Source organism: Carlito syrichta, unplaced genomic scaffold (assembly GCF_000164805.1).
Source record: "Carlito syrichta isolate Samal-C Ts95f unplaced genomic scaffold, Tarsius_syrichta-2.0.1 Scaffold313449, whole genome shotgun sequence".
Taxonomy (NCBI): Eukaryota; Metazoa; Chordata; class Mammalia; order Primates; family Tarsiidae; genus Carlito; species Carlito syrichta.
In genome coordinates this window covers 367,006-384,701 of record NW_007257545.1, presented here as the reverse complement: position 1 = coordinate 384,701, position 17,696 = coordinate 367,006, and the positions used below count along the sequence as shown (strand labels likewise).

Genomic DNA, 17,696 nt, shown 5'->3' with positions numbered 1-17,696 from the left:
ACATACTAGAAGTGAGAATATACTAGAGGAAAGAGAGTATACATAAAACATACTAAAAAGTGAGAATATACTAGCAATTAGATTTCTTACCTACTTGGAAAAAAAAATCCTGTCTTAAGCTAAATATAGTACCTAGTGTTTAGAGAGTACCGTACTTGCTTGCTTCATTTCTGAGGCTATTTTAGTCAATAAAACCAAAAAGTTAAGGCCTAAGTCAGATCAACTTAGAAGTGTACAGCATCCCCACTTGACACTTTTCCAATTCTGCCCTCTGAATTTTGCATTTCTAATAGAAAATGGAGTATGTAGGATGCACAAACAATACTGCCAAAGGTGGAGCTACTTTCTCTTATGGTAAATACCACCTATATAATTTTCCTCAAGCTTCTTCTGGATTAAAGTGAAAAAGGGGCCAGGCGCGGTGGCTCACATCTATAATCCCAGCCCTTTGGGAGGCTGAGGTGAGAGGACTGCCTGAGCCCCAGGGTTTGAGACCAGCCTGGACAACTTGGTGAGACCTTGCCGCTACAATAAATCAAAAAATTAGCCAGGCGTGGTGGCACATGCCTGAAGTCCCAGCTACTTGGAAGGCTAAGATGGAAGGATCGCCTGAGTCCAGCAGGAAGAGGCTGCTGTGGCCGTGACCGTGCCACTGCCCTCCAGCCTAGGCGACAGAGTGAGACTCCAAAAACCAAAAAAGTAAAAAAGGCCTTTGTGTGTATATCTACTTTGCTCAACAAATCATAAAATAGCAGTAAGATGAAACAAGGTTTTGCTTTCAGAATATTGTGAAGTAGCTTGCAATACCATTAGGTTCCACAAAATAAACTTACCAGAACCACTGCTTGCTTCTTTGTTCGAGATGGCACTTGCAGACGGCAGCAGCTGATGTACCTGTGCTTGCTGGTCTGAACGGCTGCTGCCATTTGGGACGTTTTTGTTCCACATGTTCACATTTTTGTAGTTGTATTTGCTTGGATCTCCCCAAGCTGAAGTTCCATCATCAATCTCCATTTTGCGGCGTATAGATTCTGGGGATGGTTCCTCCCAGCCTGTGGGTTCTTCTTCTTTTGTTGGGGCTGGCATAGGTCCCCCCAGCCAGCCTGTACCAGGAGGTTTGCCTGCAGCTGGTGGGATTCCCCAAGACCCAACGATATCTTGTTGCTTGTTCCAGTCTGGAGAACTGACTGGCTTTGATGAATCTCCCCAACCTAGAGACTGATTAGACTTTGGAGGGTCTCCCCAACCCTGGGAAGGATTAGGTTTAGAAGATTCATCCCATCCTGATGAATTATTTGGATTTATATTATTTCCCCAAGTAAAAGAACTAGTTTTACCAAGTTCATTCCAACCAGAAACGGACCTGTCACTGTCACTACCTCCTGAGCTGGATTTTTTATTAGCCTCACCCCAATGGTTACTCCTCGAAGTTTCTCCCCAGTTATCACTGGCAGAAACTGACCAACCTTGGCTTGATTTTTGTCCATCACCCCATCCCTGTTTGTTCTTTTGCGAATCATTCCACGCAGACTTCTCTTCTTTGCAATTCCCCCACTGATTGCTCTTGATCATTCCTGTAGCAGCAGAATCATCTTCCCACCCCCCTTGGCAGTTTGAGCCTTTGGAATCTCCCCATCTCAGAGTGGGTTTGGGATCACCCCACCCCGATCCAGATGAGGTATCATTACTATTAGGGCTAGTCTTATCTATACATGCCCCTGAGTTAAAAGTCTGTGTTGCAGAGCTTCCCCAGGCCTCTGTCCCATTGTCAGTCTTCCGGTCCCCTCTAGGTGATGTCTCAGTATCCCAGGCAGTATTCTGCTTAATAGGAGTCTGTCCCCAACCAGAGTTGGATAGGACACGTGGATCTAAGTCAGTTCTGTTTACAATGCTTTGGAGTAATGTGTGCTGATCAATTTTTCTTCTATCTCTACTCTGACTTTCCCCAGTTACTTTTTCCTCAAGGCGTCCAGTGCTTTCTGTACTACCATCACTCTCCACTGTACCTCCTGTTTTGGCCCACACACTATTTTGCTCATTTGCTTGAGATGTGGCAGAACCCTGATCCTCTTCCTCAGTAGATTTCCATCCATTTGTAAACTTCTTGCCATTGCCATTTGCACTATCACTGGAATGCTGATTGCTAGGCAGTTTGCTCCACTCAACGCTGGGTATACTAGTGCCAGTGTTTTGTGCAGGGGTTGCCCATCCTCTCCGAGCTCCTCCAGAATTCGCACCATTTCCACTTCCCCATGACGTATTCTGGGAATTTGATGCCCCAGACTCCCATACACCTCCTCCTTTATTTGTGTTAACTTGAAAGTTAGTGCCCAAAGGCCCATTTATGCCAGGCTGTATTAGAGTTGCATTCACAGTGTCACCATTAGCTTGGCCATTAGGGCCTGAACATTTGTCTCCAGAGTAATTAGAACCATAGGCACCCCATGTAGTACCATAAGAGCCTCCACTTTTTGACTCTCCATTGCTAAGATGAGAAAGTGAAGTGCCATTCATAACTGATGGAGCCTGTATCTGAGGATGATTCATTGTGCTCACACGCCAGGCCCCTGTATTACTACTAGGCAGTTCATTATTTTGTACTGAACCGGAGTTTGGTAAACTAGAGGTCATAAAGTTAGTAGTGTTATTTGGTCCAGTCATTTCAGTGGTAATATTTTGAGGTTGACCACTGAATGAAACCTTCTGTGTACCACTTACTTCAGATTCACAAGTTTCCTGAAGGCTTCCCCAGGTACCATGGGTAGAAGAACCACTCACTTTAGAGTTAATACTCTGATTGTTAGGCATCGGGCCTATAGTACTGCACTGAATATTCATGCCAGAACTACCACTCCCTACAGGCCCTTTTAGGGCAAGTCCATTGTTCTCTAATACTGGCCAGGCACCATGGTTGCTAGCTGAATTCAAAGTGCTTGGATTTAACCCTCCATTTGATGAAGAACTTACAGTGCCCCAAGCATTCATTCTATTGTTGCTACTTTCAGATTTGCTTTCAGGAGCATCCACAGAGGCCTGACATGTGCTTATTATGGCTCCATGGGAAAAACCCCATGGCCCAGTACTACTTCCATGGCCCACATTATTGCTGCTGCTACCAACTACAAACTTGTTTTGGGAAGCAAGTCCAGTGCTATTCCGAAGGCCATCTTTTTCACCACCTGTGCTCCCTGAAGCCATGATAGTGATGTTTCTCTCTGATTCAGAACTGGAGGCAGAATCAGCATCCATACATTCTGAAGCCAACTCTGGATCACTGCCAGGGGCTGAGGGCCATGCTTCTTTTTCAGACAAATCACTTACAACAGCATTCTTACAGTTTGTGCTAGAATCACTCGTAGAAGATACAGGTTCCCGCTGGGAATTTTCATAATGGGATCCTGAAGTATTATGGTTTATATCTAGAATAAAGGAGAAGTACAACTATTTATAAAGTGATAGTTTCAGAACACTAAATTTTTTTTAAAATGATGAATATGTTATAAATATACATATATGTGACTCCTTAACTTCAACAACTTTAACAATATACAATACTTAGCCGTATGGTTACAAGGGCACTGTTTATCCTCTAGTCACCAACTTTCCATAACCAGTAATTCCACACAGACAGAGATTTTTGCTGCTTTGTTTATTGATATTATTCTAAGATCCTAGAAAAGCACCTAGAACATTACAGCCCCTAAACAAGTAATTGCTGAATCAATAACTTATTAACATATCATCAGTAAGTAAAAGAATTCTGGAGTCAAGGACTACGTGGTAGCAATATGTTAGAATAATGGAGCAAAATCCAGGCTCAGAAGCTTGACTTGAGAAAGAAGAGGCTGAGCTGCAGACGGGTAAAGATGAAGTGAACAGACCAAACTGATGAAATATATTAGGAATCTTTCTCCATCCTCTATTTTCTAGTATACATTTTCTACATAGCTGTTTTATCAAATTTATACAATTTATAAAACTTCAAAGCCTTTTCCATTATATTCCATTTTATTTGTGTCCATATTCAACCTGAAATATTATTCTCCCCAAGTCATGTTCGTAAGAGACAATAGAAAAATAACAGCTAATTAATATCTTGAAGACCACAGAATTGATTTAAAAATCAACTAATGACACTGGAGGCCATTAATGACCAGTCATATAATTCTATAATCTTAGATTTACTGCTACATTAGCTAGGTATTTTACTACAAGCAGATCAGTTCTAGTGCTTCTAATTGCTTACTCTCATTCAATTTAAGGATCTAGTAGCTAGAAATTCCTCAGAGATATTAGTCTGCATAAAACATAAAACATCTACATCTAGATTGTCTTCAAGGTAGAAATCAGAATCACATATAGTGCTTTTAAATATAGATGCTCAAGTCATGTCCCAAATCTAATGAGTCAACCTCCAGGGACTGAAGACCTAGGAAACAAATGTAAGCCACTATTAGAGTGATTTGCTAATATGGAAAATCAAACTCAATTTGCATCACTTTCTCTCAAAGCACAATCACTAAGGAGCAAAAGATGATGAGATGGAAAGAACAGAAGGAAGTGACTGAAGAGAGACAAGAAGTCTATTCATAATTCACCAAACAATATATTTTAAAGTTCCATAGGTGATTCTGATTTCCACTGTCTGTTTAAGAATTATTCCCCCCCGCCTTTTTTTTTTTTTTTTGCCTCATTGCACTCCTGAGAGCTAGGTGGGTCACCAGCGGCTCTACTGGAGCCATCCATGGAAATTTAGCAAGGGTTCTCACTCTTGCTGAGTCTGCTCAAATCAGCACAGTCTGATCCAGAAATATGGCCTCATTATGTGACACCAGTGTTTCTGTCAGTACGCAAAGAATAAGTTGGACTGAGTGATCTTCCTTGAATGAATTATCCAAGGCATTCACTCAATGAAAGCATGCTAGCTCCTTGTACATAAAGTAAAAAATTCTAAAAAAAAAAGAATAATTTTTTTCCAAGCTGTCAAATAAAATCTGTCATCTTTCAGTATCCATGAGGAGGATTTCTTATGAAATAAAGGGTAGTCCGGGTGTGGTGCCTATAATCCCAGCACTCTGGGAGGCTGAGATGAGAGGATTGCCTGAGACCTTGGGTTTGAGACCAGTCCGGGCAACTTGACGTGACCTCAACTTGACGAGACTTGACTCTAGGTGTCATTACAGTCTCAGCCGTACTCTTAGATACAGTGCTTTATAAGGAATTCTGATGAATACTGCCTTTCCCACTTGATTTTCTGAAAGTTAACCTCTGAACCTCAATTGCTCATATGTATGTGAAAGTAATACCTATGCTCTAGGGTTATTCTAAGAATTTAACGATAAGAGTGCATATAAAACTCATGATATATAGCACCAAATGCCTAACATCTGCTGATGATGCTGATGCAGGTACTGATTTGCGTATTGACTGATGCATATTGATTTACTTTTACCCAGTGAGACTGGCTTTTTGTTACCCTTTTATTCTTTTCTTTTTTCATTTGAGTGGACGTCTCACTCTGTTGCCCAGGCTGGAGTGCAGTGGCACGCTCTTGGCCACCGCAACCTCGACCTGCTGGGCTCAGGTGATCCTTCCACCCCGGCCTTTCAAGTAGCTGGAACCACAGGCACGTGCCACCATGCCTGGTTGATTTTCTTGATTTATTGTACAGACAAGGTCTTATCATTTTGCCTTGAAACCCTGAGCGCAGGTAATCTTCTCGCTTTCACCTCCCAAAGTGTTGAATGGATTACAGGCATGAGTCACTGTGTTCAGCTAAAAGTGCTCTGAATTATATCTGATCCAGATTAGATGCTTAATAAATGATGGCCATCATTAACATTCATTAATGATTATCATCACTTTTCAGTCTTATCTCCAAAACATGTTTTTCATTTAATGTCTCCTTCGTGAAAAACAAAATGAGAAATCACATAACAACTTTTACTTAAAATTTCCACTTAGATATCTCAAGCAGAATACTAACTACTGAATTTACACTCCACATATGCCTCCTCCCAAAGGAGGGAAAACCTCTTCCTTACATGTCGTCCTCACTTCAGTAATTTTCCTAAAACCTAGAATTCATCCTTTACTCTCCCTTGTACACAGTGAATCCAAAACATCACCAAGTCCCAAATCCATATACCTTTGTCCAAACCTAAAACAGTCCAGTCATCATCATCCTCCTCTCCTGAACTACTACAAAAGTATTTTGGCTGCCTGCCACTGTGTGTGTGTGTGTGTGTGTGTGTGTGTGTGTGTGTGTCTGTGTGCATGTATACATGTGTGCTGACACTTCCATAAGGCAGAAGTAAGAAAATAAGATTGGGGGCAACCCCTTTGGGTCCCCTCCTTTGGGAGCTTTTCTGTCCTCTCAATAAATCCTGCTTTCAAAAAAAAAAAAGAAAGAAAAGAAGATTGGGCATCTAAAACAAAACAATCGCAATGGAAAATAAAGAAATGAACCCAGAACTCAACAGCATAACACCAGAAGCATTCCCATGACAAGAAAAAGACAGGAATACCTGTCACCAACACTACTATTCAAACCCTGCTAGAAGTACCAACTGATAAAATATGACCCAAAAATTAGAGGTTAAATAACAATAGTTTTCCTATATGCCAGGAATAGTAAATGAGAAAATGTGATGGGAAAAGATCCTAATCATTAACAGCCATAAAATAACTTGGAATAAAGCTAACACAATACTTCAAGTTCTGTATGATTAAACTTTACTGCAGGTCATGGAAGGCACAAGTACAGAATTTGTTTTTTTTTTTTGGTTGGAGTCTCACTCCGTCACCTAGGCTGGAGGGCAGTGGCACACTTCTGACCACCGCAACCTCAACCTGCTAGGCTCAGGTGATCCTTCTGCCTTAGCCTGGAACTACAGGTACGCGCCACCATGCCGGCTAATTTTTTTGATTTATTGTTGAGATGAGGTCTCGCCAAGTTGCCCAGGCTGGTCTCAAACCTGCAGGCTCAGGCAATCCTCTCACCTTGGTCTTCCAAAGTGCTGGGATTATAGGTGTGAGCCACTGCGCCCAGCAGAAATTTTAAGTTCAGAAATGTATTCATGGAAAGGAAGATGTAACAATGCTCTAAGTTTAATTCAACTACAAGAAACTGTTAACAGGAGTCCATAATATGATTAAAAGTGATTTTAAAATTCTGTAAAACAAATGGGAGAATGACCTCCCAAAACATTCAAAAATAAAAGTTTATGCATTATCGTGCAACAGTTGAATAGCACTGCACAGCCAAAGTATACATGCACTTTGAACGGAAAAAATAACCCAGAAATACACCCGCATATAGGTCAAAGGTTAGCACTGTAAATCAATGGGTTAAAGGAACAGGCAATACCTTAAAATATTTTTAAAATGAGGTATGTAGAAAATAATCCCAAATGATTAAAACGTTAAAAGCAAAGATGAAACCATGAAATTATCAGTAAATAAGAGATTTTCCCACATAAAAGCAAAGAAAGAAGCCATAAATGACAGTTTCACTTTAAAATGCCAGCCAGAATATATTCTGCAAATGAGTTCGATCACTTTTCATGTCACTGAAAAATGTTCTCAGATTCTGTTCACGACCCAATTTGGAGATGGAATTCTATGTTGTCTTTTGTTATATCTTCCTATATATTTTAGGAAAATAAGGGAAGGTGCCACCAGTAGTTATTAGCTATAATTTAATCTAGGAGCCACTTTGATTAAAACCTAAATTTAAAACTATTTCAAAAATTGGGTTATCAAGAGAGAGCTACAGGCATTTTTGGTTATAAAGAAGGTTGCAATTTAGAAAAAAATATAAAAGTTACTAGGAGGGGTGGGAACAGACACTACTATAAATGAAGAAGTGAAAAGGACTCTCAAGATTCATAATTAAAATGCTTCAGCATGACTATTTCAGAGTTGGAAGAAATTAAATAATATATTTCTCGTATACATAAGAAAGCCAAGACATACTGTTGTAAATGATTTAGAACATACAGGAACGTCATTAAGTAGATTATCATTCAGTTTTTCCAATAAATAGTGAGAAACTGTCCTGTACTAGTAGAAAAGGGGCAGTTGAGTTTTACTGAATATAATGCAAAATACTCATTTTTTTAAACACTGCAATGCTGTAGGCAAACTAAGATTTGGAAGATTGCACAATACCACTGAAATCCAAAATACCATTAGCATCCTACTCTCATACAAAATTCCCATAGAAGTGGGAACAGCTACAGCACACACCTCAAAAACAACATAATAGTACACTACACAGCATCTATTAAAAAAGATCAAAGAGTTGATGTGGGGGATAATTCAAGTAATGTATAAAGCAGCAGCATAAGTTATTAGGGAGGAATTTAGATCCATGGGAATTCAAATGTTTTCTTACCAAATATATAGCATGTAACAAACAAAATAGCCAAATAGTTACTTTCTGCCTTAAAGACTTTCAATCTCACCAGAAGGGGAAGAGGTTCAGAAGTAAATAATACTTAGGGTTTACAGTGTTTCCAAGTATGAGAGGGTATCATTGGAAATATGACAGAATCACCGATACACAATTTCAAATAGCTCTTAAGTACTAACATTCAAAATGTCACTTTTAGTTATTCTAGTCTTTGGTCCAGGAGTCTGCAAACTGTTTCTGTAAAGGTCTTGTTAATAAACATGTTCGGTTTTTAGGGCTAGATGGTCTGTAGCAACTACTTACCTCTGCTACTGAAGCTTTAAGGTAGTCAGACAATATGTAAATGAATGGGGGTGGCTGTCTTCCAATAAAGCTGGACTAAAATAGGCCAACAGCCAATGTCTTTCTTTACTAGATTAAAGACTACAAAAGCAATACCACAACTAATGCAATGCATGGACCAGGACTGGTTTCTGGTTTGAGAGATGGGATAAAGATGGTAAGGAGACAGTTATAAAAGACATTCTTGGGAATGTTGCTCTAGACTAGATGGGGAACACCCCAAACAGTGGCAGCAGTGCAGGGAGACAAAAAAGATGAGAGATATTTTGGAGCTCAAGTTAGCAGGGCATAGCAAACCAGTGACCTGTGAGATATGAAGGAGAGAGAAGAGTAAACCGTAATTCACAGTTTCTAGATGGGTGACTGGATGAATGAGGGTGGCAATCTTTTGGGAAAAAGAACCCAGAAGGAGAAAGTGTTTTGGAGGCAAGATGTTAAGTTCTAGTTTGGAGACAATGAGTTTGAGGAGCCCAACCAACATCAGCTGAAAACCTCTAGAAGACATGAACCTAACGTATGCGGAGATTTAAAACAAAGCCTTGGGAGAGAATAAAATCTGAGAGGTAGCCAAAGAAAAACTATGAAAAATACAAAAGAAGGGTAGAGAGGTATGAATAAACAAGGGATATATGTGACACAGAGGCTGCAAAAGTAAAGAGCTCTAAAAAAAAGAAAGTAATCAACTGTTAAAAAAAAAAAAAAGTAGGTATCTATTAAGACAAAAGTAGAAAAGACTAGTTTAAAAAAAAAAACCACCACAATTGGGGGAAAATGGTGTGAATTTGATATTAAGATCAGTGACTTCAGTAACAGAGCTTTTTTAATCAAGGGAGTAAAAAGTCCAATTACCAGGGACTGATGTAATATATTTGAGATTGGAAGTATAAACAATTCCTTTAAGAACTCTGAAAGACAACAGAGGGGAGAAATTCTGTAATAGCCTCAAGAGTATAAAGGTTCTATTAAAGGAATTTTTTTTTCCGATGATGGTGGAGATTTGAGTATGTTTTTATTTATGAGCCAAGGGAAAGGTACAAGCTGAGAGCAGGAAATATATGTTACAAGATAGCAAGGATGGACATTGCACTGAACAGAGCAATGCAAAACCACAGGCGGATGGACAGCATCTCTAGAACATCTCTAGAAACTTTAACGTTAATGTTTTTGGTTAAAACATCCCAGTTCTTGGTCGTTTATATCAATATCTCAAGTGTTAGTAAGTTTCTTTTTAAAATAGAAATTTCAAACATAGAAAAGTCTATAGAAAGCAATATAAAAAACATTCATGTAACCCACTTCAAGAAATACATTACATCAAACCAGGCAAAGTGGAGACCAATGGGAGGCCCAAACTTTACCTGTATACCTAATGTCCACTTGTATACCTAATCCTGAATTGTAACCCACATCTTTAAAATAAAATATATAAATTAAAAAAAAAAAAAGAAGCCCTAGGTAAGAGAATTACAGAGAAAACTAATTTGCTGATAGATAATTTAGTCTGGCATAATTAAGAAACTGCAGTCAGAATTTTATAGAAGTCGCCCCCTTGTGTTTGGGCCATTGAAAACTCAAGGAATAAATTATTTTTTAAAAACTCTATAAAAAAAATACACTACAAATATAGCAGAAAAAACTACCTCTGTGTATCCCTTCTCTGATTACATCTCCTTCCTTTCCCAATGGGTATCCTAGTGGTAACTGTTCATGCAAATCTTTATATAATTTCCTGTGGAAGTATTAATGGTGAAATATTATAATGTTTGCAACTTTTAAATGGCTCAACAATAATGAATATGGACACGTGCACATGTATGTATAACAGAAAGAGAGAGAGGAGTATGAAGTCAAGATGGGGTAATGCTAACAACTGCTGTATTTGGGTGGAGAGAAATATGCTTGTTCAAGCCTTTTTAATTTTTCTGTATGGATGTTAGTTGGAGGATAGAAAATGGGATAGAAAACTGTGACATTGGCCACGCATGGTGGCCGAGGTCAGAGGACTACCTGAACCTATGGGTTCGAGACCAGTCAGGGCAACTTGGCGAGACCTCACTTCTACAATAAATCAAAAAATTAGCCAGGCGTGGTGGCGTGTGGCTGTAGTTCCAGCTACTTGGAAGGCTGAGGTGGAACGATCACCTGAGCCTACCAGGTTGAGTCTGCGGTGGCCGTGAGCGTGCCACTGCACTCCAGCCTGGGTGACAGAATGAGACTCCAACTCAAAAATAAAAATAAAGAAGAAAAAGAAAACTGTAACATATAAAAACAACATTGCTGCCAGCCCTGTTAAGCACATTGATCTCTCCAGATCCTTCATTACGTGGTTTGTGGTCTTTCTTCCCAAATTCAAGGATTATTTGGGCTTCAGCAGCAACTAGCTCCCTAAGGGCTCTAAGTAGTCAACTGGAAAAAAGATGGCTTAAGTCTCAATTAAAACTACTAAGTGTCTGAGGCACAGTCACACACTGGCAGACCAGAACTAGCTTGCAGAGTTTTTTGGTTTGCCCCGCACAGAGTTGTAAAAAATAAAAAAACAGGAAGGTAAAGGTATTCAGGAATACAAAATCAACACATTTACCAAAGGTTCCATTACTCCTTTTCATCACTCTCTTCACCTACCTCCTATCCCCGGGAGGCATTTAGGAAGTGATTTCTGATTTATAAAATACCTAATTTCATCTAGGTAATAGTCTTACTCTGACTACATTGAATGAGAAACGTATCACTGCATATGAGGACAAAGAGGCATATCTAGCATTCTTTTTTACCATGAAAAACACATCACACTCATTAGTTTATTTCCAGATCTACTCCATTCTCTGCTCAAAAGAGTCAAATACAAATAAACAAAAATAAAAACGGTTGCGCTCTTGCAATTCTGAAATAAATGTAGTTGACAACAAACAATTTTTGTGTTTCTGGGCTATTGCTCATGCTGTTTATACTTTCTACGATACTGTTCTCCATTGACCATTAGACCACTTTCTAATCTATAAAATGAGATGATACTATCTAATCTACAAAATACGTGTAAAATTAACACAGTGTTTGGCTCATAGTAAGCACCCCAAAGTGATTTGTCATTACATCATTACTGTTATTATTGTCCTGTAGGAGCCAGACAGATCTAACTCCTGAAGAAGAGTTCACTGAATCCCAATGGTTTATTTTGGGTGGCTAAGGTTTCTATTACAAGTCCTAGCAACAGCTATAAACATATTTTAATATAAATATGTTAAATATGCCAGTAAGTGGAAATTCAAAAATGCTTTTAAAAAGACAAAAGTACAAATTTGGTTCTTCTTCAGAATGCTTTGGCTTCATCATCTGCATTCTCTAATTGTTTTGGGATTTAATTCCAGATCTCAGTCAGGTTGCTTTACCCTCCTAACCTCCACCTCCATCTTAACCTCCAACATTAATGTAGTACACCTTTTTAAAGTTCTTTTAGAAACAGGCAGGACATTTTTCCTTCTCAATCTTTTTTTGAAGATTTCTTCCTATGCCCAGACCTTAGGCCTTCTTCTCATCTGAATGCACACCTGTAACACTTTTGGCTTTTCTGACCCACAGTCATTTTTGAGAAGATTTTTTTACTCCTGTTATTTCCATTTCAAAAACAGCTTTGTTCTTTTGTTTTCCAAACTGAAAGAGCATATTTGACATATTTACTAAATATACTACCCCACCTCCCTGTTTATTTTGTTAATTATCATTCCACTTGGCTTAGCTCACAATAAGTATTCAAGCATAAATAACCTCTCCCAAGGTTTTTAACAACATTTTTTTTATTATACTGATGTCCAATACATCTGCTTCCAATCTGACTTCCTAGAGGAATTTCAAATTACTAAGTGTCTATTACTTGGCATTATATGTAGTATATATAAACCAAACTCCGCTTATGGTCCTTCCATAAAAGGGGAAGATAATCTATTCAGCACTTAAATATTAAGCATTAAGCTAGCTGAATTAACATGTCATATACTTAAGTCCTCAAAGCAACTTTATAAGGTTGGGTATTATTGTCCACACTTCATATATCAGAAAAGAGGGTCAGTTGAGTTATTTGGCCAAGCTCACACAGGTAATAAGTTGCTGAAAAAGTAAGGAGTAAGTATTAACTCAAGATGATAACTTAAATTTGTATCCTTTCCAATAATAATGTGGTGCTCTAAGTACCTATGCTAGAAAACTCACATTTGTGTCCTCTTCCTCCTTACCTATCACATCCAGTATGTTGCCAAAGCACAGCATGGTGGTTACGAGCATAGCTTTGGAGTCAGACAGATCTTGATGTGAGTCCAGGATCTGCTACTTATTCGCTGTGAAATACCATAATATATTATAATGTACAGAGCAGTTCTTGGTACATAAAAGAGCATAGAGGTAGAAAGTGAGTAATTCTACCTGAGACAGTTAGGAAAGGTAGCTCAGACACACGGAGTATTTTAGTAACCTGCCCAAGGTCACATTCACTGAGTTATTGTGGAGCTGGGACTTAATAGCCAGGTCCACTTGGCTCTAGACACTTTTATCAGTATGCTATACTACCTCGATAAGTGTTTTCATGTATGGGAACCTTAATTCCCCTCAATTCTAGCACCTAATTCTATATCTGGCTTGTGGTAAAACTTTAAAATAGTTGGATAAATGGACAGATGGACAAATCAACCACTATCAAAACCTATCAAAACATGATGAAACAAACTGGGCTTTCAGAAAACCTAAAATCACAGGGTAAATTTATTTTCTGCTTCTCAATCATTACCGAGCTGAGAGAAGTCATTCTGAGGCAAATAACTAAATGCATTTGCTATGTTTGAATATAATTTTCATGAGTGCCAGTCTTTTTATGGCATGCAGTAACTGAATGAACCTGGGCAAGTTATTTAATGTCTTGGTGCCTCAGTTTCCTCTACTGAAAAGTGGAGATAAGAACTGCACCTCACATATTAAGTACAATAATATGTATAACTGCACATGACTTGGGGATTGCTTGATTGTAGCTATCATCATGGTCAATTTCAGCTAAAAGTTCCTTATTAAAATGGGCAGAACCTGAAGGGAGAGTTAAGTGACTGAAATAATCATTTTTAAAAGTAGGACGGGCAGGTAACTTTCAGGAAACATCTTAAAGGTTCCCCATTTATAACTTTCTGCACAGAATTATTATAATAAAGCCACAAATATATCACCAAAAAGCTATGAATTCATCAACTTGCTAAACTGCTCACGATGATAACATTTGAGTCTTGTAAGAAACACCTTCTCTCACCTGACTGGTTTTTGCTGCTCTGCACCTCTCCGTTATTTTGTGGCTGTTGATCTGTTAAAGCACTGCTTTCTGACTGGCTGTTTAATGCTTTCACAGCAGATCCCAGGTTTGCTGCTATGACAGGAAAATGCTGACCCCTCTTTAGAAGCTGTTTATGTTCCTGGTGGCGAAATCGTGGAGGTACTTCACGAGGATACCGGGGCAAGGCCTGTGGCGGCGGCTGTGGCTGCGGCTGCTGCGGCAGCTGTTGCTGCTGTTGCTGCTGCTGTTGCTGCTGCTGCTGCTGTTGCTGCTGCTGCTGATTGTTGGCTGGAGCTCGCTTGGCATTATTATTAGTGCTGGTTGCTGTGGAAGTGCCGTTATTAGAGTTGGCAGGCTGAGGCTGGCTTACACTGGGCTTTATCTGTTCTGGCACTGATCCCAACAAAAGAAGAGGGGTGGAAAAGATTAGCCAGTAAAGTGTACCTCCACAGTAAGTCATCTAAAGTCAAAGGTACTAAGAAAAATAACCCTAAAGAAACAGAAGCTTTAAGTGCACAGTGATAACCTCATTGACAGGCTCAAATTTACTTAGGAGACATCACTGCCAAGAGTCAAATTTTACCTCTGCTAACTACCTAACCAAAAAGGGCATGGAGACCCTTGGCCTGGATGACGACTCATGCTCACCATCTCTTGTCCCGTGTTACATGCTAATCAGAGAACAAACACTCATTACACAATCAGAGAACTTACAATAACTAAAAGAACAGATGTGGCCAATTTTTGGTAGTCCTAAAAGAATCCTCAGTTGGTTATTGTTTTTATTCTACCTCATTTTTAATGTTTTCTCCCTATTTTTCACCTTTGAATGACAACACAAGAACAGCACAAGGGTAGAAAATACCCTGCTGGTTTCCTTACAAAAAGGCAAAGTTAATAATGTTTTGCATGGTTAAAATGCAAGTCTGAATCAAATAATACAAACTGAGAATATGGAAGTAAAGACAAAGATAACTGAATTAAAACTCTGAGATGAGTCAAAATTAGAGAAATAATTTGGATACTCTAGTTTTAATCTAATCTGAAAAATAAATCAGAAACTGTAAATAAGTTGTTTTACTTTAAAAAGAGAGGAAATAATAAAGGTGAAAATAACTTAAGCCAGTAAAAATATACCCAGTTTGAGAAACTACAAAGAGATGGCAGGGTATATTAGTTTTTGGTACCAGGTTTCAATCCCAGCTCTGCCTTTACTAAACTTTGTATCTTTGGGCAAGTTGTATAAATCTGAATGAGTCTGCTGTCTCCTCTATAAGACAAAGATAATGCCTACACCTGGCAGAGCTATCCTAAGGTTAAATGTACTAATGTTTATAAAACACAGACTATAAGGTCATACAAACAGTGGCTACTCTTTAAGATTGACACAATGCCACCTGGTACTTTTGTAGCAGCTTAATGTTTCTGTGAAATTTTGACGCATCTTTATAGACACCACTGGGAGGTAAGTAAAGTGTAACACCCCCATGTTACTGGTGATGACAAAGGAAACTCTCTGTTAAAGGTTTAAGAATGCCAGTTCTGTAAGTAAAATAGCCCCATCTGGGTTATTTCTGTGTCTTGCTCCTCTATAAAGTAGGGGAAGTCTTGGTCAAATGCCCAGCAAACTACAACCACTCGGTAAACAGAAGCTATTATTGTGCCCTACATTTTATTTATTTCTTTTTTTAATTTTAATTTTTTTGAGTTGGAGTCTCACTCTGTCACCCAGGCTGGAGGCCTTGACCTGCTGGACTCAGGCAATCCTTCCACCTCGGCCTTCCAATTACCTGGAACTACAGATGTACGGCACAATGTCTGGTTAATTTTTTGATTTATTGTAGAGATGAGGTCTTGCCAAGTTGCCCAAGCTGGTCTCGAACATGTGGGCCCAGGCAATCCTCTCATCTCAGCCTCCTCAAGTGCTAGGATTATAGGTATGAGCCACCACGCCTGTCCTTTGCCCTAAATTTTAAAAAATATTTATCAACTGCCTATACTATATATGACACTATGATTAAAGCCTTGATTACTTGTGCTGCTGCTTACAACAGTCACCCAATACTCTCCTACACTCCTGCTCTAGAGTCTCCCCCTTCACTTAACAATCCAGCCTCCCTATTGTCATTCTGCTCTGAATGTCTAGTGGATTTAGTCTACATCACTTCTACTGATCGTTTTAAATATGTGATCTTAGCCTCTTCTCTTTGTCTCAGTGTGACTACAATTTTACCACAAGTAATACAAGCAAACCGTAGTTGAGAAATTACAGTAAAAATTTTTAAAATTTATTGCTTGGCATCCTTTGCATTTTTCTTGAGGCTCACTAACAAGTCTCTTTTTTTTTTGAATTGGAGTCTCACTCTGTTGCCCAGACTGGAGTGCAGTGGCCGCTCCCGGCCACCGCAGCCTCGACCTGCTGGGCTCCAGCGATCCTTCCACCTCAGCCTTCCAAGTAGCCGGAATTACAGGCATGCAATACCACGCCTGGCTGACTTTTTTAGTTATTGTAGAGATGAGGTCTCGCCAAGTTGCCCAGGTGGGTCTCGAACCCGCGGGCTCAGGCAATCCACTCACCTCAACCTCCCAAAGGTGCGGGATTACAGGCTGAGCCACCGAGCCCAGCACAAGTCTCTTAATAACCTGGGTGAAGTGCTTTCTAGGCCTAATTACTTTGTGTATAAAAGTTATGTCTCCTAGACAACTTAATGTTCCCAATATGTAGCAACAATGTATATTCTCTAGGACCTTAGGAAGTCAAGACAGGAGGACTGCTTGAGCCCAGGAGTTTAAGACAAGCGGAGGAAACATAGCAAGATCCTGTCTTGCTTTTGTATTAGTAAAAAAAAATTCTAGTTAACATATTTTTGTAAAAATAAAAATGGAAAAGAGTAAGAAATTATTTTCTAAAATGAAGATTTTTCTTTATGCTCAATTCTATAAATAGTTTGAAAAGCTGGAGGAGAGAATTGACTTAACACTGTTTTATAATGAATGCAGAAGAGACAGGCAATCTACACAGATTAACTAGCTGGCACAGAATAAATCAAGAAGTTTATGGACTGGGCACGGTGTCTCACGCCTACAATCCCAGCACTTTGGGAGGCCGAGGTGAGAGGACTGTCTGAGTTCCACAGGTTCGCAACCAGTCTGGGCAACCTGGTGAGATCTCGTCTCTACAATAAATAAAAAACTTAAGAAGTGTGCGCATGCCTGTAGTTCCAGCTACTTGAAAAGGCTGAGATGGTAGGATCGTCTGAGCCCAGCAGGTTGAGGCTCCAGTGGCGGGGAACGTGCTACTGCACTCCAGCCTGGGCAACAAAGTGAGACTCCAACTCAAAAAAAGATGTTTATGGAATTAACCAATAGAACCAGATAGTTTCATTGATCACTAATACCATACTATTTTACTAGTGTACTTTTAAGGAATATGTATCTCTAAATCTCATGGCATTTCAATTGCTACACAGCACAGTAAAAGATGGAACATCAACATAACACTGTTACCAGCAAGTCTGACAAAATTTTAGTAATCCCAAACAATGGGAATGAAAGAAGAGATTTTAAACAGTACCAAAAATTAAAAAAAGATATAAATAGTACCAAAAATAAAAAAGAATTCTTTGTTTAAGTTCA

The 17,696-nt window shown here is 39.1% G+C and overlaps 1 protein-coding gene across 3 annotated transcripts in view; it reads right to left on the bottom strand.

Annotated features, from left to right (window-relative positions):
* The window catches only part of TNRC6A (trinucleotide repeat containing 6A), a 222,134-nt gene that overhangs the window by 32,855 nt on the left and 171,583 nt on the right, over positions 1-17,696 (bottom strand). For all 3 annotated transcript variants that reach the window (XM_008070485.2, XM_008070484.2, XM_021718783.1), the window contains exons 5-6: positions 14,040-14,453; positions 834-3,419 (exon numbers count right to left, since the gene is read on the bottom strand). In XM_008070485.2, coding sequence (XP_008068676.2) covers positions 834-3,419; positions 14,040-14,453 — 3,000 coding nt within the window. The remainder of the gene's footprint in view (positions 1-833; positions 3,420-14,039; positions 14,454-17,696) is intronic.